The sequence below is a fragment of the Fundulus heteroclitus genome, chromosome 4 (genome assembly GCF_011125445.2).
Source record: "Fundulus heteroclitus isolate FHET01 chromosome 4, MU-UCD_Fhet_4.1, whole genome shotgun sequence".
Lineage (NCBI taxonomy): Eukaryota > Metazoa > Chordata > Actinopteri > Cyprinodontiformes > Fundulidae > Fundulus > Fundulus heteroclitus.
The window spans coordinates 27,952,178-27,974,793 of NC_046364.1; the positions used below are offsets into that span (position 1 = coordinate 27,952,178).

Sequence of the window (22,616 nt, forward strand, 5' to 3'; positions counted from 1 at the left end):
CACCTGCTACTACCATCTAATGTAGAACAGATTACTAGATCAATATGTGCTTCTGTGCTTTTTTGTGTCTCTTGTTGTGTCTCTGTTCTGTCTTCTGTAACCCCAGTCGGTCGAGGCAGATGACCGTTCATACTGAGCCCGGTTCTGCCGGAGGTTTTTTTTCCCGTTAATGGGTGGTTTTTCTTCCCACTGTCGCTTCATGCTTGCTCAGTATGAGGGATTGCAGCAAAGCCATGTACAATGCAGATGACTCTCCCTGTGGCTCTACGGTTCCCCAGGAGTGAATGCTGCTTGTCGGGACTTTGATGCAATCAACTGGTTTCCTTATATAGGAAATTTTTGACCAATCTGTATAATCTGACCCAATCTGTATAATATGATTGAACTTGACTTTGTAAAGTGCCTTGAGATGACATGTTTCATGATTTGGCGCTATATAAATAAAATTGAATTGAATTGAATTGAATTTTCATTATTGTTCATCAAACATCTTTTGATTTCAGCTAGCTTTTTAAAAGTAGCAATAACAGCTTGGAACGTGTAAGCTTCTGTACAGACAGAATGTGCAAGTGCTGGTCAACCATAAGTGAAAAATTTTAGTTTGAGGGCAGGCGGAGTACCATCACTGCTCTGCAGTCGTCATCCATGGTTAAATCTGCATATGTTTGTGAAATTTTCCGTGTTAAAATAAATCCCATCAGCCATTTAGGTACGACCATATTACAACTCGGGGAGGGAAAAAGCTTCAACACAACATGGTAAATTCATTTATTGATGCATCACAGTTGAGACCTATATCGTCAATGAAGACATTAACCCCTATTTGCTGAATTTGATAACAATTATATAGAAATAATGACATGGTTTAACTGTCAAGCAAATTGTGAACTCATTTCAATACAGCACTTACAACAGATGTAAGTTTAGGTACATGGGATGCAAATTTGCAAAATTAGGGAGAATTTAGTTGACTTCATCCTCTTCGTGGCAGCAAAGTTCTTTCAACATGATCCTTGGTATATTTGAAATGTGCATCAAATGACATTAGTGGTATGATTGCACCATCATTTCTACATTAAGAAGCTACGTTAACACCTGAGGTGTTTGAAGGTAAATTTTGGTGCAATAGTGTTCATGGGATCAGCATTACGCATGAAAGAAAGATAAGCGATAGAAAAGTGATTTGAAGGTTTATCTATCTCACACATCAAAGGATAAGAAGATTACAACTGGTCACATGTTTGTTTAAAGGAGTCATCACCTGGAAATCTGACTTTTTCATGTTGAAACAGGTGCGTTGGTCCTCAGTTAAAACCTTCCAATAAATCAGGAGTGTGAAAGTGACTTGGTTTTTTGTGTTGGCTCTTTGTACAAACCAGAAAAACCCAAGAGACGGTGCTCTCCTCAAAGCAAGATTTTGGTGCTCCTCCTAGATTTACATCACTAATGGAAAGACGGTAACGTAAGCCATGCCTGCCTCTCGTAAAACCACCTGAAATCACTACTTGCGTTGCTGCCACTAACGAGTTATGTAAAAAGTAAAGATGTCCAAACCTTGCGCTCATGTCAACTGCTCCGTTGTTGCTTGCCAAAATATGCTTGCAAATGTTTTCAGTTTGCCTGCATCTGTGGACCAAACTACCAGGGAGCAGGGAGCATCTTTGATAAGGCTGTTGTTAATGACTCTTCCTCCAACTCTGTAAATTTTCTGTAAATAATTTTGCACCCGTGTTTCATTAACTTTGGGCAATACCAGGTTAAGATAGCATCAAGCCTGCGTTTGGAGGAAGGGGGATTCCAACAATCAGGATCTCATCTGCAGTTGGTAAGTGTTGTTCCTTGGGTAACTTTTTACCTATTGTGTAGGAGACCAGGAAACGATGGTAATCACCTCTGTCAGTCTGCCCCAGGGCAGCTGTGGCTACTAACATAGCTCACCACCGTCAGGGTGTGAATGTGTATGTGAATGTGTGAATGACTAAACTGTAGCGCAAAGCACTTTGGAGGTCGTCAGACTGGTTAAAAGCTCTATACAAGTACAAGCCATTTACCATTTACAAATCATGGCTAACTGCTAATATTGCTAACACAACATCACCATGTAAGATACACATTTCTAGCAGTTGTGGCTTAAAATCTCCTCATTTCATTGCTTTGCTATGTGGATGTTTGTAAACTGCTCCACGTGCTTGTGTGTACCTGAGCAAAGGAACGCTAACATATAAAGTGCTAATATCTCGCTGCTAACCAGTAAGATCTCCATGGGGACACACGAACGCACATACACGCAAGTCAAATCCTCGTGCGTACCCTCGTGAGAAAGAAATGGGGTATGAAAAAGAGTCCGGATGAGCTCTGTTTAAAACATTTTTCTTCTAAAAATCCCTAAACATTAATTTAAAAACATTTTTAGAAGGATTGTATATGTAAAATACCAGGTTATGACTCCTTTAAAAAAACTATCAAGTCATTAGAGCTTTACAGTTCCACAAAACTAAATAAAAAATTATCTTTAAAAGCTGTGCAATAGACCAGAATTATTCACTTTGTCATGCTCCCTTCACACTGAGCCTCTCTTTCCTGCCACACCTCCAGCTGTTTCTCCTCCTGTTCTTTCTCCACTTTCTCTTCCTGCATCTCCTCGACAACATGATCGGAATACAGACAGGAGGTGTTGCCATCTTTCCATGTGACCACAATGTCTCCTGCCTTAAATTCATTTGTGTCGCCCTCAGATATGGACGATGTGTGATCCTGGGGCAGTGAAGATGTGCCGTTATTCCGAGGATCAGAAATGACATGAAGCTCTTCGCCTTCATCTTTCTTAAAAAGGGATGCAGCTTCCTTGTATTTAGCTATCTTCTTTCTGGTCCTGTTGGGGATAAAGCAGGAAATCCTTAAAATGTCACATAAAGCATTTTCCTTAGTTGGTAATATTTGGTGTGTAACTTGCTACCTGTTGGCCATGGTTCCCATTCCAAGCAGCAAAAACCCAATGAGCAAACAGACAAAGGCCAGTCCCAATAGAACAAATGTCCAAATAGTTGCTGCAAGGAAGAATAGAAAGCACTCTGCTTAACTTTTATTTGTTAATTTACAGGGTCCATATAGTGCAAAAAATTCTAACTACCACAAAGTTAAGCCATCTTCACAAAGGATTAGGAGCTAGCAAAACTAAAAACCTTTCGAAACATGGTTGGACCACAGTCAGTTTTGGATGACTTGGGTTCAGTTTTGGAAAATAAAAGTGGGAGTGAGATCTCAGAAGTCTCTTGTTTATTTATTTTTCAGTAATGATGGATTATTTTGGTGGGACATGACTTTAATTATCTGAATATAATTGGCAACAATTGAGAAGTGGCTGTGTACATATGTGGACAAAAACCTGAAATAGAAATTAATAGATACCATGACAAAGGTGATAGAGGGTACAGTTGAATGCAATGATTGAAGTCTGTATGGGAAAAGAAAAAAATTCTGGTTATCTATATCTACAGAACAGCAGGTTCTGATATGGACATGTTTAGGGGATGGATTGAAGAAACATTAACAACTGTAAATTAAAACGTGTTTTCCATCTGTAGATGGAAAACACCTTTCATGCTCTACACTCATGAAAATAAATATGTATTTAGATACCAGAGATTCACAGCATCAGCAGTCCTGGAATTAATAGAGGAAATCACCAACTCTAAAGATAAAAAGAAGTTTGCAATGGGTCTGTTTGTAGATCTGTCTGCTCGGGTGTGCGCTGGCTCACTCCTGGCGGCTGCTTCACGGGCCTGAACTCCCTGGCTGTGTCGTCACTCCAGCCCTCGGGGGCTTCTGCACTGTGGCTGCTTGTGACGATCTATTACTGATGTCATGAGTAAAGTATGTGGTCTAGTAATTGATGTGGGAAGTCACTTATAAAGTTGTAAACTGTTAACAGGTCTTAATTTCCTCAGAATGGTCCATAAGAAGTCTCCTTTCGCTCTCTGGCAAAGCAGACGGTGCGCAGCACTATTCAGGTCCAGGGAGTCAGTCTGGTGTTTGTGGATGTGTAGAGGAGCTGATTAAGACCCCATTGTTGACTGGAGACATTGTTGACTGGAGTATGGTCATCAGGTTGGAATAGCTCTGCTCAGCTTGTGCGTTTGACATGGGTATTGTCACTGATCCACGAACTGGTAGAACAATGATAAACGGGATGTTTTCATTGCCTATAAATCTGATTTGGCAGCTGTAATATTTTCTTATTAAACCCAGAAAAGAAAACTGCTGGTTTTTCTTCTGTTTTGTTGTGATGTTGTTGAACAGTTTTTGCTGAACCTCTGCTGACAAAACACACATTTTTCCTTTATTTTTATAGCAACTAAATTGGCTTTAATATACAAAAAAAGCAAATAGCAGAAGTTCTCCATTCATTACAAACAGTTTTGTGTGTCCTGAGTGTCTGGAGAGAGTATGTGACGGCCATTTTTAACTGGGCTTGTATTCGAAAAAATTAAACAACGACCTTGCCAGACTGCCACAGGTCCTGGTTATATTTTTCTTCTATTATTTCAAAGATGTTCACATGAACAGAGAAGGTCATTGCTATTCTTTTCATCTACTCAATGTCATGGTTTAGTTTTGGTCTGGCTTTTTTCCCTGTTATTTTTCAGTTCCTCCTCCTCTTATTCAGCTCACCCTCCACTCCTCAGCAATCAGTCACACCTGTTAGGCACTAATTAGACAGAATTCACTCCACCTGCCTGCCTCCCTACAAAAGCTTCCCTCAGTCTTCTCTTCAGTCTCTACCAACACCACGCCTGTCTAGACCTGTTCTCTTCAGTCTCCACTCACTCCATGTCTGTCAGCCTGGTTTGTTCCCTGTTTTGTTGCTGGATTTCCTGCCTCCTCTGTGCCTCAAGTAAAGCCTCTGCTAGCTGCTGGATTTCTTGCCACCTTTGTGTTTCAAGTAGGGCCTCTGCTAGCTGCTGGGTTTCCTACCTCCTCTGTGCCTCAAGTAAGGCCTCTACTAGCTGCTGGAATTACTACAGCCCCTAGATCTCAAGAACTGTCCCTGCTGCCCTGCTGGATGTTTGCAATACAATAAACTCTGTGAGTGCGTGCTCTGTCCGGGTTCACGTAGACATATCATGACACCTACATTTTCTCCACATAGTAACCTGCCATTGGTGCCCACTGCAGTGCTGTTGCAAGTTGCAGCTGCTTTTGGGATATGCACAATAACAACAGACTAATAATAAGTGCAATTATTTGCAGTTTTATTGAGTAATGTATGTGTTATTTAAACATATTGGCATAAATGTTTCCCAGAATTTCATAGCTTTGCACTTAAACACCTGGTACTGCATCATTGAAGCAAACGGGACAGTGGTCTTACCTCATTGCACATGTAAGTAGGCGTAAATCATAGCTTCTTTGAATTTACTATTTATGGTTGAACCCTGTTGTGTAGAGGGCAGAACATGTGGCAGAAGCTGGTACATAAATGTTCAGGTGCAGATGTGATTTATAAAATGAAATTGCTTGGTGGTGTGCGTCTGCATGGTTTTAGAAATCTGAATTTTTACCTTCATAATGAAACACAGCTGAACATCATTTTCATTCTATTTCACTCAGAATGGAGCGAAATAGAATGCACCAATATTCTTTGCAATTTAGCTTGTATTCACTGACATTAATTATCTTTATGATGCTCGTGTCCATCTTTATCTGTCAACAGTTCTGGTACACATGTTGGTTTACATATTCTTTTTAAATGTCACTTAACATCACTATATTCTGACTCATGTTAAGAAGTTGGTAAAAGTTGGTTTTCTCTTGATGGTTGTAGATGTTCTACAAGAATGAATCATTAAAATGATCTTCAACAACTCCAACATTTTTGTGGCCCTCTGGTTTAAATTTCAATATAGCTGCTCATCAACATGTTTAGTACTACACTCAGATGTTCAGTTTCTTCACAAAACATAAAATAAAAATATACAAATAAATCACTAAAGTACTTTCTCTGACAATATTACTGACATTCCGTACTACAACCCTAACCGAGATACAGATGATTATATGTTAAACTGAGTGAAAGAGAACTCAACAAGCTGATATCAATTTCTTGTTGTCCTCACCTCTTTGGCTGAGTATAGCTCCCACTCCAGTATTGGATGCATCGACCTCTACAATGAACTGTTTGTTGGGATCAGGAGAGTTGAGGACAGGAGCCGATGTGAACAGACTCTCGAGTCTGTTCACGTCCTCACTCGAGGGCTGTTCAGCAGCATCAGACCAGACAAACTTGGATTTGAAGGAGGTAAGTGAATGAAGTAGAGCGGCAATCTGGCTGTGATTGCGAATGAAAAGTCGCTAAAAACTGGTAAACACCGGGAACTGCTTGTGATCAGAAGGAGTGTGCCAGTTTAGGACAACAGACACTTTGCGGGGTCCATGCAGATTTTGTTGAGAGATATGACATAACCTAGAAAAATGTTGGAGAACTGATGAAATTCACACTGTTCAGCTTTGATGAACAAGTTGCTTTGGAGAAGGCGAAGGAGGATGGAGCAAATATGTTGTTGGTGAGTCTTGAGATCCTTAGGGAAGATCAGAATATCATCCAGATAGACATAAATAAAATGACCAATCATGTCACGTAGTACATCATTAACCAGGGCTTGCAAAAGAGCAGGAGCATTAGTTAGTTCAAGGGGCATAGCCAAATACTCATAATGTCCTGTTGGGGTGTTAAGCTCTGTTTTCTATTTGTCTCCCTCACGAATGCACACCAGATGATAAGCATTTCTCAGATCCAGTTTGGTGAAGATACAGGAACCTTGGATGGCATCAAATGCAGAATCCATCAGAGGTAGGGGATAAAGATTCTTGACGGTGAGTTTAAATCCTGATAATCAATGCATGAAAGGAGGGATCCATCCTTTTTGCTGACAAAGTAGAAACCTGCCCCTGCAGGAGATGAGGATGGTCGGATGATGCCTTCTCTTAATGCTTCCTCAACATATTTTTTTCATGGCCTCGTGTTCTGGGGCTGCTAGGGGATAGAGTCGTGTTCTAGGTGGCATAGTCCCAGGAAGCAGGTCAATAGGGCAGTCGTAAGGACAGTGAGATGGTAGAGCAGTGGCCTTATGTTTATTGAAAACTTTCTTCAAATCTAAATACTCCTCAGGAACCTTGGAAAGATCTGGATAGGTCTCTTCGATATTGTCTTTACAAATGGTGTTAACGTCTGCCTTAGTAAGACATCGAGCCAAACATTCCTCAGACTGCCCTTGAATTTCCTTAAGGCTCCAATTAATGTGTGGATTGTGTTTTGATAACCAGGAACCCCCAAGAACAACAGAGAGATCGGTAGACTTAATGGGAGTAAAAACCAAATTTTCAAAATGGTTGCCCCAATGCAGAACTGGACAGGTGCAGTTTGGGAATATGACTGATTAAGAAAATGTCCATCCAAAGCTACAACTTTTTGTTTGGTTTCTGCAGGGACCAACTGAACGCGAAAGATTCATCAATAAATTCTGTGTCAGCACCTGAGTCAATGAATACAGACACGGGAAAAGAACGTTCTCGTACCTGAATGACAGCCGGAAATGTTGACTCCGTGGAGGAGGTTTGAGTGTGGCATTGGCTCAGTAGCAGCCTACTTTTAGAACTGAACGGACAATCTATGAAGAAATGTCCTTTTTTTTCCCACAATAAATACAGAGTCTCAGTTTTGCAGCGATCCCTCTCCTCAGAAGACAGATGACTCCACCCAAGCTGCACTGGTTCTTCAGCGGGATTCTCCTCCGCCGATTCCTTCGTGGCGGATAAGGGTAATACAGGAGATGCGGAACTTCCGTAAGGGGAATATCTTTTGGCGTAGAATTCTTTCTTTCTCTTCGCCTCTCAGCCAATCTAACAATGACGTGAGTAGCCAACTCCTCCAGTTCCACAAGGGAGTCAGGTAGGTCCCGAGTAGCAAGCTCGTCTTTTATTCTCTCATCCAGCCCTGCCGTGAAGGCATCCATTAAAGCCTCTTCATTCCATTTACTCTCCGCCGCAATTGTGTGAAACTCAACAATGTTACTGGTCATAGGTCTGCCCCTCTGGCGAATCGTGAGTAGAACTCTAGCCGCTTCTCTGTCAGGAAGTACCAGGTCAAACACCCAAATCAGTTCCTCAGAGAAAGCTTGGTAAGAACTGCAGCGATGAGATCTTCATTGCCACTCGCCAGTCCCCCAAGACTTAGCCTTACCTGACAGCAGGGAGATGACATAGGCTACTTTGGAGCATTCTGTGGAAAAGGAAGAAGGCTGTGGCTCAAATTGTATCTCACATTAGGTTAGGAAGGAACAACACTGGTCAGCCTCCCCCTTAAACAATTCTGAGGGAGATAACTTAGGCTCACGGGCAGGAACAGGAGCCGGAGCTGTAGGAGTAACACTAGCCGAAACCGAATTACTGACGAGATTTTTAGGAGTTACCATGGCATTATGTAAGAGGCTGATTATTTTGTTCATACGTTCCTCCAACCCAGTCTACATCTACATGCCACTCGGACAGGTCCATTTTATGGCCAGAAACTACTGTAATGAATCTTAGGAGTTGGACCCAATATTTCACACCACACCAAGTGAAAGTTTTAATAATTTTATTAAAAAGTAAGGTGTAGCGAAAGTGGGGAGCTTCAGGGAACGGGACTGGCAGCTCTGCAGGGGAGAGAGACAGGTTAGTGGCCGAAAGCTTGCACAGGAGAAGTGTAAAAGCTTCAGAGTAGCCACTAACCTTAATTGGATTCGTAACCAACGTTGAATTCAATGAGGAGTTCTTTCTCCTGAAAGGGACAGGCAATGCAGGAGAATACTGAGTCTGTCCAAGGTCATACACAGATGGTCAGGGATAGGCAGAGGCACAAATAGGGAAATCCAGCAGAGTCCAATTTCAAGTCCAAAATCCAGATACCCAACGGGCAGAGGTACAGACGAGCTGGGCTGAGAGGAAGAGTCAGGGAACAGCCAAGGGTCTATGGCCAGAAACTGAGAACCACAGGAGAATCCAACAAGGAAAAGGCAACAGGCAGAAATCCAAAACGATCAGAAGTCACAACGTAGTCAGGCAGGCTAGGAATGCTGGAAGGTCTACTCACACTGTGGTTTTTGAGAATCTGGCACCAGCACTCAGGAGAAGGCAGGCTTAAGTAGTGCCACATATAGGTAAAACCAAAGCCAGTAATCAGGGCAGTAACAGGTGAATGCAATCAGGGGATTGGGTTGGAACCATCCAGAATGCTGAGAATGACTACGCCAGTCAGCAACAGGAAAATAATCACAGCTGTAGCTGTGAAGATGACAATTTCAACATTGAACAATGATAAAAACATATAAACTTTCTAATATTCTGTGAGAGTTTAGGTTTGTAGATTGTAATTGTTTTTATTAGTCACACAAGGTTTCAAGATTATAGACTTCATGTATGTTTTACCAGTCTCTGTTAACGGTCAACCTAATGTTGAAAGTCATTTGACAACATCACAGACACATGTTCATCAAAATTTCTGTGCGTAACAGAGGTTATCAAAAGGGCTACCCTTCAAAAAAATCCTGATTTGCACATTCTTCGTTTTACTCTAGACAAAGTGTAAATGTTGTGACCAAAGGCTCTGTCCTATGCAGAAGGAGTGCTACAAAGGAAATCAGCACATTTATTTGAGAAAATTAACTTTTTTGTGGTGAAAAACACATCTGGCACAGTTTTGGCACATTGCGCTAAACTGTGACAAAATCACAGGTCCACATGGCACTGTTCACTTAAACCTTTGTGGAACAAATATGCTTCAGCTGATTCAGTCCGGATTTGCTGAGGCTTTTCCTATATTTTCAAAAGGGTTTTCATGTAGTTTTGTTTATTTTGAAAACATGTAGGCGAGGCTCAAAAGATAAGACTTTGTCTTTGTTTAATCACCTGTAAATGTGACATAGTGACATTTGCAATAACGGTTCCACTGGAAACATATGTGACCCGCCACAGCAAAAGTAAGAACAAGTAGGCAGAGCACAAACCCCTCCATGTGAAGAAGATGGACTGAGCTGTATGCAAAGTAATTCAATTCAACAACTTTTGTTAACATCCCCCTGGCTAGGGGTGATTATAAAGAAACTTTAATGCCTGTTTTCTGACTAATCTTCTTTGCAGAGTGCCAACATTCAAATGGTCATATCTTCTTCAATTCTTTGTTGATTTCCACAAGTTTGGCATCATTGGAAAACCTAGATTCCGCTCTTTCAGAATCTGTCACATTATCTTTAATGCCTTATATTCACACAGTTACCAACAATTTGCATTTTCACAATATAGCTTTGAAGCTCTTTGATTTATATGAGATCTGTCAGTTCAGGCAGAAATTGCTTCTAAACTTCTCTGGGCTTAACTAGATGTAATAAATAGAGCCCATGCCAAATTTTATGCATTTATGAGTGATCTAGAAAAGTCATTGATTTACCAAATTTTTTAAAACTCAAACCAAGGATTTTATGACTTTTCCTATAATCAGCAGTACTTACAGTCCTCGGTGCGGTACAACCAGCGAAAGTAGTCTCTCTGCTTTTCCGTCATGCCTTTCCCCTCATCTGCTGATTGTTCTGGATCCTCAAGCTGGTCCTGGTCCTCAGATGCTCTCCTGGGTCCTGAAGAGAAATACACAGAAACATTGCATAATACTGATGACTAGATGCAAACTAAAAATATTTTGTAAAGGCAGGTCAAATTATTTAGTACTTGTGTTCAAATAATTACTTTTGAAATATATTTCATTTTTTTTTAATAACACTAAAAACTGCCAGCAATTTAGACTTCTCCCCAGTTAGAGTTCATGTTTCTTCCGTGATTCCTCATTGAGCTCTGAAATATTTATTTTATTTACAGTTTTGTTCACACAAGGACGGATAAATAGACGCAAGTTAAAAAATAACAAAAACATATAAATACTGTAAATATGAGCAAAATATACTATGGATGACCTGCAGAGCAACTAAATGATAATTCACAGGGAAAAAGGTGAAGTTCTAAAATATGTGTCTTGATTTGATGACACTGATGTAAATATGGCCCATAAGAAGGTGGTACCTTTAATATTACTACTAGTGTCTTAACCCGTTAACAATCTGATCAAACCATCACTTTAATTAACACTAATATTACTTTCAACTTTTCTGAGTAAGACATTTTCCAATCCATCAGAAAGCGAGAGGTAGATTTTAACACCTTTGGGGTCCTTCTGTTTTAATTATGGGATGAATGACTGTGCCTGTGCTAGACATTTTTTATTTATTTTCTATATACAAATGGTTATTATTGACAAGCGTTTTACATGCAAGAAAGTATTTTAGTAATGCCCTGTAATTTTGTTTTTGAAAAGAAAGGATCACTGCTGTCTGTTTGTATATGTCAGAGTTCAATGTTTTAACTGTTGAACCAAAGAGATCAAATCTATAGGATCTACTTCGGTTTAACGTAATTCAGAGACTTACTGAGTCTTGTTTTACAGATGTCCCCCTCATCAAGAGATTTCCACTGAAAATGTTTGAGATGATTTGTGAGAATCACTTCTTGGCCATTGGTTGACAACATTAAGGATGTGTTTCTGCTGATCAGTCTGTTACTGGTACAGTCCCACATCATTTCTGCAGCATCCATATCTGAATCTTGGCAAGGCTGGGTTTGGACTGGATGGTTCTGTTGAGCTGACAGACATCTGGATGATGCAACACACATCAACATGCCGTGATTCATCCAGACCCACTGTTGGGCCTGTGAGTCAAGGTTACACTTTTTCATGAGGACTTGACCTGTGTCAGCTGAATCCTCCAGACACAGGCCATACTGTGTGTTATGGATCATGAACATCCATCCCCCTGCAGAAGTTGGAAGATTTACAGAATTTAAATAATGGACGCTAATTCAAAAAGACAGTTGCTAATTTGTTTCATAAAGTATTACTTTACCTGGGACAAGGAGAAGTAGGAATATCCAGGTGTCAAGCATATCTGAAATGAGCAGAGAATGGTTAGAACGTTCAACAAGAAATGAAGAAATGCTTAAAACCACCTTTTGCAGTTTTAGACTCGTGTAGTCACATTTTGAGTGGTTTCTTGTGTCAGAAAAGACAGCCAAGGAAACTGTTATTGCTACAACTGTGGTGAAGAAAATTCAGTTATAAATAAAACGATAATGCATAACTGAATCTCTGGATTTATGGCACTTTAAATTTTACTAGTTGTCGAGATATAACTTTGTCCTTTTCTTTATTTACTGAATGAGGATTAATAAATATGTTTATCTGCACTCTGGACATTCACTCACTATCTGATGACCATGTCCTACTTTGCAACACTAAGTTCACTATTTTATTTACTGTGAAATAAATTACCTGAAAATTATTTCTATAATGTTAAATATTTCCAATAGACCAAATGTTGAGTGTGATGTTGTTCAAGAATTTAAATATCACTGGGTTTTCATTTATTCTAAATTAACTTTGAAATCACAGGTGAAATGTGTGTGGTGAAGTCAGATAGGATAATAGCATTAGCCGTTTTTGCATTGCATTCCTCATGATTTAAAGTCATAGGCTTTGATTGATCCTGGGGTGCAAACTTAAAATCCTGGGGCTTTTAAGTTTGACACATTTCCATTTGCCAGGGGCTATTTATGCCAATCAGCCCAATGAGGTGTGGGGAAGTTGGGAGGAATACTGGAGTACACCTTGGGTCCAGCAGGTGGTGGTAAGAATACACCAAAGGCTAAACAAACAAAGGCAGACTGAGAAACTGCATCCGTATCCTGCCATCGTCTGCAGAACAAGATAGAGAATGCTCAACAAGTTTTAGTAATGGCGTTTCATCTCATTAGAATCCCCTTTTACACTGGACCTACCCTATTCTGCCCACTTGGCTCTGCACTTCTGAGCTCCACTTTATTCTACTCACGTTGGTATAAATGTGAGAATGGCAAGTAAAGCTGGCAAAAGTTCATAAATCATAAAAATGTTTAATCTGTTCAAAAGAGGCCACCCACACAGTTAATTTGCTGTTTTTATGATTGAATTTGTCATTTTATTTCATGCTTCATTATTTCATTTTATTGTATTGTAAAAAGCATAAATGTTGTGCACCACATTCAGAGTCGCAGTTCCACTGACGTGTATTACCAATTTACACCATCAGAGGAAGATACCTAAAAGTGAGCGCATTCAAACATGGGTAAACGACACAAGTTGAGAGGGGAGACGAGGTTGTCTGGTCTGCTCCAAAGTTTGCCTCATGGAGTTGGATATTTGCTAAACTGATTTGGCTTTTCCTTCCTCCACTTGCACTCTTTAGAGGCAAAACGTAAATGCTTTAAGTGTATGTCAAATGAGAGAAAGCCTCACAAAATCAGTTGATCTTTTTTTGGCAAAAAAGTTTAGAATTAATTAACTTAAAATGCCGAAAACATCCAGCGGAGATTGTCACATTTGATCTGGTACTTGCAGATATTCCCTTCAAACATAATATACTGTGACAAAGACATACAGTCTGCAGGAAATCACAGACTGTTTGGCCGACTAAACGCTGCAGCAACAGGGGTCTCCCACTACAGTTCCCTGGTGAGACCAGAGACCTGTAAGCAGAGCTCTGCCGCTCCCCAGAACTCAGAAAATAGATTTAAAATTGGTACATATGAAGTTTAATTTCTCGCCTAAAACATCTTAAAACTACTCTTTATTATAAATTAAGGATGTAAAATCAATATATTTGTAAACTTATCTCCTTATTGCACCTTGCTCCTCCAAGTTTTGCCTTGCTGCACACAACCCCGCCCGTTAAACAAAGCCCCAGACTTGTTGAAAGGTCCTACCCTCAGACCAGGACCCTTTTCTTATAAAACTAAAGCCCCGATAATCTCAAATCCCCTGTGTAAATTTGCATCAAAACAAGTGTGAGGCTTTTCAAAAGCCTGTGACTTTTCACATGTAATGGAAAAGTGCCCAGATATTTTTCTTTTCCTGTCACATTATTGTAAGCATCCAAACTATACATGAATGCCATGGTCATTTCACATTTCAATTACAGGTAACATCTTAGTCACAAAACTCATCATTAAGCATATAGAAGTTCTATATATACAATTAAAATACTGGACAAGAAACCATCACAAAATAACCACTGTGCAGATTTTCAAAAGCATAATCTACTCAGCAAGGAGAGTATTATGAAATATTCAAACTTGTTTCTGTTAAACTAAAATTGTTCAAGTTACCTTTTCGCCTCCATTTACCTGCCTTGTAAATACTATAACTAAAACGTATTAAAAAAAGGTGTATAATAGGGAACAGTACTGTTTTGTAATGCATCAAACAATCAATTCCTAATTCTTAGCACCACACAGTATTGCTTATTTTTCAATGAGGAATTTCCACAACAGAAGGAATGATAAAGCTCCTCTTCTTGGGCCTGACAAATATTATTGGACTTTCATATTTATCATGTCATCATTCCAACCTTTCCATCTCATATCACAAATAGCAAAGTCAACCTTCTATTAGTGGAAAAGAGTAAAATTATTTTCAAATGACAGTTAATCAGCAGAAGTTTAACAAACTGAAGCTGGAAAAAGTGTGATTCTCAGCATGAATCTTAAAATGCTCAGATTAACAAACACACCCCATTTCCCACACATGACAAATATTAATTTAGCATAATTTTTCATTTCAGTGATACTGTATCTACATATCTTTTGCTCTACTCACTGTGCATTCACTCCTGCTAGGTCACTGGCTGCAATGAGGAGGGAACGTCTAACGCAGCAGGTGCTTTACGGAATGAAAAACCAGATAAAACTTTCCAAAGTTCACAAGGAGGAGTCTACGCTCCCCTCTTCTTCTGAAGAGAGAATCAATGAAGACTCATAAACAAAGAGACTATAATTAGTTACTCAGCTCCAAAAGTGTTGTCTGCTGAAAAACTGTTCAGTGTCTGAATTTTTGTTATTGTTTGACAAACTTAAACAGCGCTGCATGTGTGCTTTACTTGTGTTCTTATGTGTATGTCATGTGGTGAATATCTACGCCCAATATGTATATATAAAAAAAATCACCCTAACAAATGTGCTCTTGCAGAGCCTGTAAAACAAAGTTCAGTGAGACCCTTCAGGTCTTTGACCTTGTTATGTGGTTACTGTTTACACAGGCTCATAGTAGCCTTGGTTCTTCTGTGTATGAAGGTAAATGACTCATTGGTCAAATCACTGCAAGCAAAGTAAGAAAGCTATGATCTACCACTACAGTATTTTATTTTTATTGCATGGGGGAGGGGATGTGAGTCACAACTGTGCCATGAAAAAGAAGAACAAAATGAAGAACATTTTTTAACAAATATTGTTGAAAACATGAGATGTGAACATGAGATGTGACAGTGTGCACCTCAACTGAGAGATTAGCTAAACACATTTTACTGTTTGTCTAGATTGTTTCTTCATCAATGGAAATATTAAGGAATTAACCTACGTCATAAATTTGCAGAATACTGATTAGTGTCACAGTGACCTCTGTCAGCTTGAATCACACTTTTTTCATAGTTTGGCCGATCCTGCAACTTATAATCAGCTGCAACTTATTATCAGTTTCATATTGAATAACATGAACCAAGGGGTAAACCAATCTATAGCCGCAAGAGGGCTCTCAAGGCTTGTAAATACTATATGTTGCTCTTGTACCACTTACAAATTAATTGAAACGTAAACTTATAGACAACAAAGACTGAAGACATGTTTGTATATCATTTTGTTGTTTCAGTATGCATTCACACAGTGGAGTGTTGCGTGCTGCAGCTTGAAGGGCCCAGACCGCAACAGAATCCTGTTATTGGGCTGTCTGTGAAGCTAATAACAGCTAGCGCTAGCTTACTGTTCTGTTGTCTGGGCGGTTTAAAACTTCACTGATGCATGTGAGCTTTATGTTGCTCTGAAACATCCATGTTGTACTGTGATCTATGTTGTTCTTGTATGTTCTTTTTTTTGCAATTGTAGTAGTATAGAAATATTTATTTCTAAACAAATAGTTTTCTATGGAGTGAATTTTGTCTTAAAAAGATTTGAATAAATATAAAAGGATATATATACATATACATACATTTATAAATATCCAAGTACAAAATACAAATGTAAAAATGTGACATACAAATAAATAAACAAAATACAAATATAAAAATGTGACATACAAATAAATAAACAAATTTATATAAATAAACATGTCTTTGTAAATATATTTTCGAGATTTGAAAATAAATATGCTTGACTTTGTATGTGGAATCTGCATTTGTGAATCTCCTTTTTGCATTTGTGAATCTCCGTTTTGCATTTGTGAATCTGCTTTTTGCATTTGTGAATCTCCGTTTCGCTTTCATGTTGATGACGTAATTTTGAGACATTCCTACTGCAAACCTAGATCCAAATATAAATGCCACTAGATTTGAATGTGAAGACACCCTCCACTGAACAACCAGCAGATGGCAGTGTTGTGCAGCCACAGCTAGTCTGGCAGAGCGGTCTCGTGTGCTCGTGACACGTCATCAGCCTCAGCCCGCTTGCCCAGAATGCACCACGGCCGCAGCTTGATTCCAGACAGCGCAAACAGAGCTCACAGCGGTAAGTTAAAAATTCCCTTTTCTGCTGCTGTTGTTCTTCAAAAGTACGTTTTCAGATCGGCTGAGGCAAGAACATTATACTTTTAAACTTCCCTATGTGGCCTGTTTACAGAGTTAGTGAGTAATTTTAATAAAAAGTCCGACGTTGAGCGGAGCAGAGTGACCCGCAGACCTCCGAGGAAAACCGCAGCCAGGGCTGATGTTAGACCGTCTTTAGGACAATTCTGTCGGCCAACTATTCTGTCGCAACTAGTGTGCGTAGTACCGCTGGTTCTGGTTTATTTGTTTTGTGTTTATCTGACTGACGTGTGTTGCTTTATTAACTCAATACTTGCTGGAATAAATTGCAGCATATAAAATTAATAAATAGGGCTGTCAATCGATTAAAAAAATAATCTAATTACATACTCTGTAATTAATGAATCTAAATTAATTGCATATAATTTTTTATATGCAATTTAAAAAATTGCATATAATTGTCTTTAAATATAAACTGTCTTTAAATATAATTGCATATAATAATATTTAAAGTATTTTAAATATTTAAATTCAAATGATTAAATTAATAATCAGTATTAGATACATTAAAGTTCAAAAACTCTTATTCACATTCCATGCCTTCAGAAGTTTTAACATGTGTCGTTGTGGCATATGTGGCACACAGTAATGTAGGGGACACTATGGAAATAAATGAACACTCCCCTCAATATCAACACTTTACAACAGTAAAGTGACGTCCGCGCTACTTCCGGGTTACGCCGGTAGGCAAAAGCAGGACTGTTCTCGCCAAACACCATGATAAAACGTGTGAATAAAGCCGGGCATACACTGTATGAGTTTTTCAGTCGTGGTACTTATATACATCTCAAACTGTGCGACGGAACCGCGGGATTTAAAAGTTCACCGCTCACGATCTGTGTTCACTGTACGGCGCGACGCTTGGACGCGACCAGAGTGTCGTGCCCCCTCCGGAAGAGGGGGGAGAGTTGGGTAGTACCCGCCGGCGCACGGGAGGCACCGGGCGTCGGGGGGAACGGAGGGGAGAGAGGAAAGACGAGACGCCCCGGCGGCCGCGCGGCACAGCAGACCGCCCGCCCCCCGCGAGCGGAGGCGTACGGAAACAGACGGCCAGCGCTTCGCGCGGACCGGAACGCTTGCACTCCCCAACCCCTCCGCGAGCCGACGTCCGGGCCCCGCGGGTCCCTGGCTGGGCGGAGGTCGCTTCGGGGACGCCCGGTCCCCTCACTCCCCTTACGGGGACGGAGAGGAGGGGAGGGCGCCCCCTCGTAGCTCTACTTGAACAGCAGGATGCTCTCACGAAAACCTCACGACGGCCGACTGAATTTCAAACATGTTTGATTTTCAACCGACCGTCCGATTCCTGATCGGGAGGTAGTTGAGAAAAATACGTTGAGAACTCGTTGTTTGCTGTGTTTGCGTCTGCCGCTGTGCTCGCCTTTTCTACCTTCCAGTCCGGCGCACAGGCGCGAAAAACCCGGATGAAAACAATAGCAGTGAACTACCCTATACGATTAATTTGCGTTATTTTTTTATTCCGTTATTTTTTTTTAAATTAATCAAAATTAACGCGTTATTTTGACAGCCCTATTAATAAATAAATAAAACCTATAAATGTTTTTCCTATCTAAGTGAGTTTCTTCTGAGTCAGGACACGAATAATTGAGAGGAGAAAGAGGTAAAGAAAACAATAGTAATAATAGTATGTGAAAATAACAGACATTTATTTTATACAAATGTTTTATCTTTGGAACAGAATGAAGGTGTAATATATTCAACAAATGATTAACAGTTAATAACATGGTTTAAAACAAAGAAATAACTCCTATTAAGATCTTATACAAATAGACAACGCCTATAAACTTAGAATTAAAAATAGTTGGAATGGAAATTAATTTCCTGATTATTTAATTTATTTTTACAGGTAGTGAAAACAATGAGATGAACCAGCATGTGTACATGACTAGAACTGATGCAGCCAGCTGGAGCAGCTCCCTGTTTTCAGCCGCCGGATGGTCATCTTCCTCTGGGTCAACCTCCTCGTCCTCCACGTCAAGCTGGTCCCCTGCCTCTATACAAATCTTGTGGAGGATGCAGCAGGCGGCGATTACTTTTGGGGCAAACGTCAGGCAGACCTCCAGCTCCCTTAAAAAGATGGAACATATATATATGTTCCATCTTGTTTCCATCTGTACCAGTAACAGACTGTTCCTATATATAAATATAGCTCAGTTGTCACTACCTGATCCGTACCGGTAGCACGATCCATAGACATCATATACAGGACTGTCTCAGAAAATTATAATATTGTGATATTAGTTCTTTATTTTCTGTAATGCAATTAAAAACATGCAATGTCATACATTCTGGATTCATTACAAATCAACTGAAATATTGCAAGCCTTTTATTGTTTTAATATTGCTGATTATGGTGTACAGCTGAAGAAAACTCAAATATCCTATCTCAAAATATTAGAATATCATGAAAAAGTATACTAGTAGGCTATTCAACTAATCACTTGAATCGTCTAATTAACTCGAAACACTGCAGGGTTTCCTGAGCCTTGAAAAACACTCAGCTTGGTTCAGTAAACTAAATCACAAGTATGGTAGTGGTTAGGAGACGACATAAGATTCTCACAGTAACTGGTGTACTGACCATGGCATTACTGTCCTTGATTGGCCTGCCAATTCCCCTGACCTGAACCCCATCGAGAATTTGTGGGGTATTGTGAATAGGAAGCTGAAAGACACCAGACCCAACAATGCAAATGAGCTAAAGGCCGCTATTGAAGCATCCTGGGCATCCATAACACCTCAGCAATGCCACAGGCTGATTGCCTCCATGCCACGCCGCATTGATGCAGTAATCTGTGCAAAAGGATTCCCAACCAAGTACTGAGTGCATTAATGGACATTTTCAAATGTTTGATTTTGTTTTGCTGTTATAATTTTTTTTTTTACTTAGTCTGAGGAAATATTCTAATATTTTGAGATAGGATTTTTGAGTTTTCTTCAGCTGTACGCCATAATCAGCGATATTAAAACAATAAAAGGCTTGCGATAGTTCAGTTGATTTGTAATGAATCCAGAATGTATGACATTTCATGTTTTTTAATTGCATTACAGAAAATAAAGAACTTTATCACAATATTCTAATTTTCTAAAACAGTCCTGTATTAAATTGTGGAAAATCAGTTCATAACTGTTTGAACAACTGAATCTAGAGACAGGAAGATGGAAGCCAGCGCAGTTAACACGGGATTGCGCAATCCCAGGGGAGGCCAAGCTCGCTGCAGCCTCACCGGCTTCGCTATCAAGAAAAAAAAAATGTGGTGGGCCAGTCTAATCCAAAATACCAGGGCTGATTTTTTGTTCCAGTCGACCCCTGGGCAAAAGTGCACCCTCCTACATGATAGTGTGTGGCCTGCTACTTTAAAAAAGTTTGACTGCCCTGTAAGTCAAATCTTAAAAAGGGGTAAAAATGCTGGTGAAGATTCTCAGTCATCCAGGTCATGGTCATTTGTTTTTTACCTTTTTTTGGAAGGGGTAAAAATGGGCCTTCAGAGCTAAGCAGGAGCAGGCCAGTACACTAAATTATCAGTAGGAGTGTGCGAATGTGGAGATACGGAGGGATATTTCAGCCAGTACTGGCTGAGTACTGCTTGCACTGCCGCGCTTGCACAGCGTGGCAGTGCAAGCAGGTCTCTAACGTGTTTACGTGTTTCCGTGACTTATTTTAGAGCCCAAATAAGCAACTTCACTTTCAGAAACAAGCCCAAAAAAACCGCAGCCCGTGACTCATGAAATCTACAATCGACTTTAGAAAAGAAGAAGCCTAAAGTCGCTTATAATAAGCGGTCTTGGCAACACTGAATGAGGTCTTGATGGAGAACACCTGTGTCTCACCCAGACACCATGCTCACTGGACGCCATCTAGTGGAGGAAGAAGAAGACTACCACACAGAAGGAAAAAGTGTCCCAAACTCCCACAGTTACTACCATTGTAATTACTACTACTCCAACAGAGCCAACAAGGGAAAGTCCTGCCAAGCTTCTGATGGGGTGGAGCTTACGCACAACCCAGCCAACTTCTAGGAAAACCTAAGACTAGCTTGGCCTGACATTGAAATTGTAAGAACTGATGACAGAGAAGCCAAGGAGTCCTACATCTCGAGGTGATGCACTGAGACGTAAAACCATCTAGCTGGTGAACAAGGAAGATCTAGTGGAAACCACCCCCTCGAACAAGTTGCGCTCAGCAGCAGAAACTTCTGGAGGTCCTGTTGTCACCAGGAGTGGACGAGTGGTAAAGTCAAAAATAATTTTAGTGATGAAAGGCATATGGAACAGAATAATCTCTGCGTCCTCTCTTTTTAGTTTAGTGGTGATGTCTGCATCGTTCCAATTCGCGTTCCCATTTGTGTTCTTCAAAGAAAGGGAGGAACTTTGAAAGTTGGACATAATTATTTTAATGGGGAGATGTCATGTAAAGCGTGTTCAATAAAGTTATTTAGTATTAAGTGATCTGCACATGTTCACTCAATACAGTAAAGAGAAATATTGTTTCCTACAAGGGTGGTGAAAAAGCAAGCCAGCATGTGTGTTGCCTCTCTTGAGTGGAGTGTTTAGAAAGCGCCAAAGCAAACAAAAAATACCCTGCAACTTCAGCTTTCAGAAGGCACAAGCTTTCACATAAAAAATGAGAAGGCTCTAGTTCATGTACTTTATTTCTTCTGGTGTTGTAAAATTATTGGTACAAAGAAGACCACATCTGTGGTTTAAAAGTCTCTGCTTTAAAAAACGTAAATGTTATGCTTTTGTTAAAAATAGAACATTTTGAATTACAATTAATAATACTGAGTACATTTATCTGAATATGCCATATTTTTAATGATTGCATATTTTCATTTTTTTGCCTGGTACCTTCATTCCTTTTTTCTTTAGAACTAAACTTTAAGTTAGCTTGTTATTCATACTGATCTAGTGTGTAACTCTATGTGTTCTTTGCCCCATTGTGAGAAAATGTGTATTTCTTCTATTCTTATCTCAGTTATATTTGTGACAGTAAATCCTTTTAAAAGCTGATCCACATATATCTTTGTGGAAGAAATAGAATGTTAAAAATGTGTCCAGAAGGATTTCTAAGTTTAAATAAATGTGAGAGCAGGAAGCAAAGAAAATGTATGGGCAAGAAGTTACATAAGAGTGGTGCACTGCATTATTTAGAGCACCACAGCCTTTGAGATCCTTCTGGCATAACCCCACTCACCTTAAAATATGGTGCTGCATCCTGAGAGTTGTGGCAGGTGAATAGATCTTTGGTGTGGGAAAGATGACAAGAGATGTCAGACAAACAGAAAAAAGAGGCTGATCGGACTGCACAGCCCTATGCCCTGGAGCAACGCTGTCACAGTGGATTCAGGTATGAAGCATCTTCTCTGCTCTCGCTAAAATGTTAAGAGCATTTTAACCCTGCACACATCAGCTTCCCCCCAATCCACACCGACTGAAGCCCAAGGGAAGCCACGAGGAAAGGTAACCCATATGGAACTGTTGCTACAGCAATGAATGCACAGGTACTAAATTGAAGGTCAATTTACAGTAACACAAACCCCTTTTCTCTTCAGGGATACAAATGAATGCTTAAAGTTGTATAGAGCCTTTAAACTATAGTTTCCTTCCTTGACAGAAAACATCTGAATATTTCAAGGTAACTGATTATTTCTTGCTGTGTACACAATTTCAGCTGTTTTCAATTACGCTAAACGTGGACATTTCAATATTTCAAAACAAAACAGTGCATTAGTAAGATTTTGTATGATCCTTATAACCCATATTTCAAATAAAAAAAACAGATTTTTGTGAAGAATAAAAATTAGTACACTGTACCTTTGGAGTTTTTTCCCTAGACTTCTGAAAAATAATTCAAAT

General features: G+C 39.8%; 1 protein-coding gene across 1 annotated transcript; it reads right to left on the bottom strand.

Moving 5' to 3' along the window:
• Positions 1–744: 744 nt before the first annotated feature.
• Positions 745–15,013, bottom strand: si:cabz01068815.1 (Solute carrier family 51 subunit beta). The gene is made up of 6 exons (XM_012861633.3): positions 14,771–15,013; positions 11,985–12,026; positions 11,511–11,894; positions 10,545–10,667; positions 2,957–3,047; positions 745–2,872 (listed from the first exon to the last, which is right to left on the bottom strand). Exons 1-6 carry the CDS (start codon positions 14,775–14,777, stop codon positions 2,542–2,544), a joined length of 978 nt encoding a protein of 325 aa, XP_012717087.2. The 5' UTR covers positions 14,778–15,013; the 3' UTR covers positions 745–2,541.
• Between the last annotated feature and the right edge of the window lie 7,603 nt (positions 15,014–22,616).

What these genes read in the sequence shown, in the direction of transcription:
- si:cabz01068815.1 (XM_012861633.3), bottom strand. An exon ending in CATCTGTAAAACAAGACTCA is followed by an intron (nt 10,668 to 11,510) that starts GTAAGTCTCTGA and finishes ATTTCTCTTCAG; the next exon opens with GACCCAGGAGAGCATCTGAG. An exon ending in GTTGTACCGCACCGAGGACT is followed by an intron (nt 3,048 to 10,544) that starts GTAAGTACTGCT and finishes TCTTCCTTGCAG; the next exon opens with CAACTATTTGGACATTTGTT.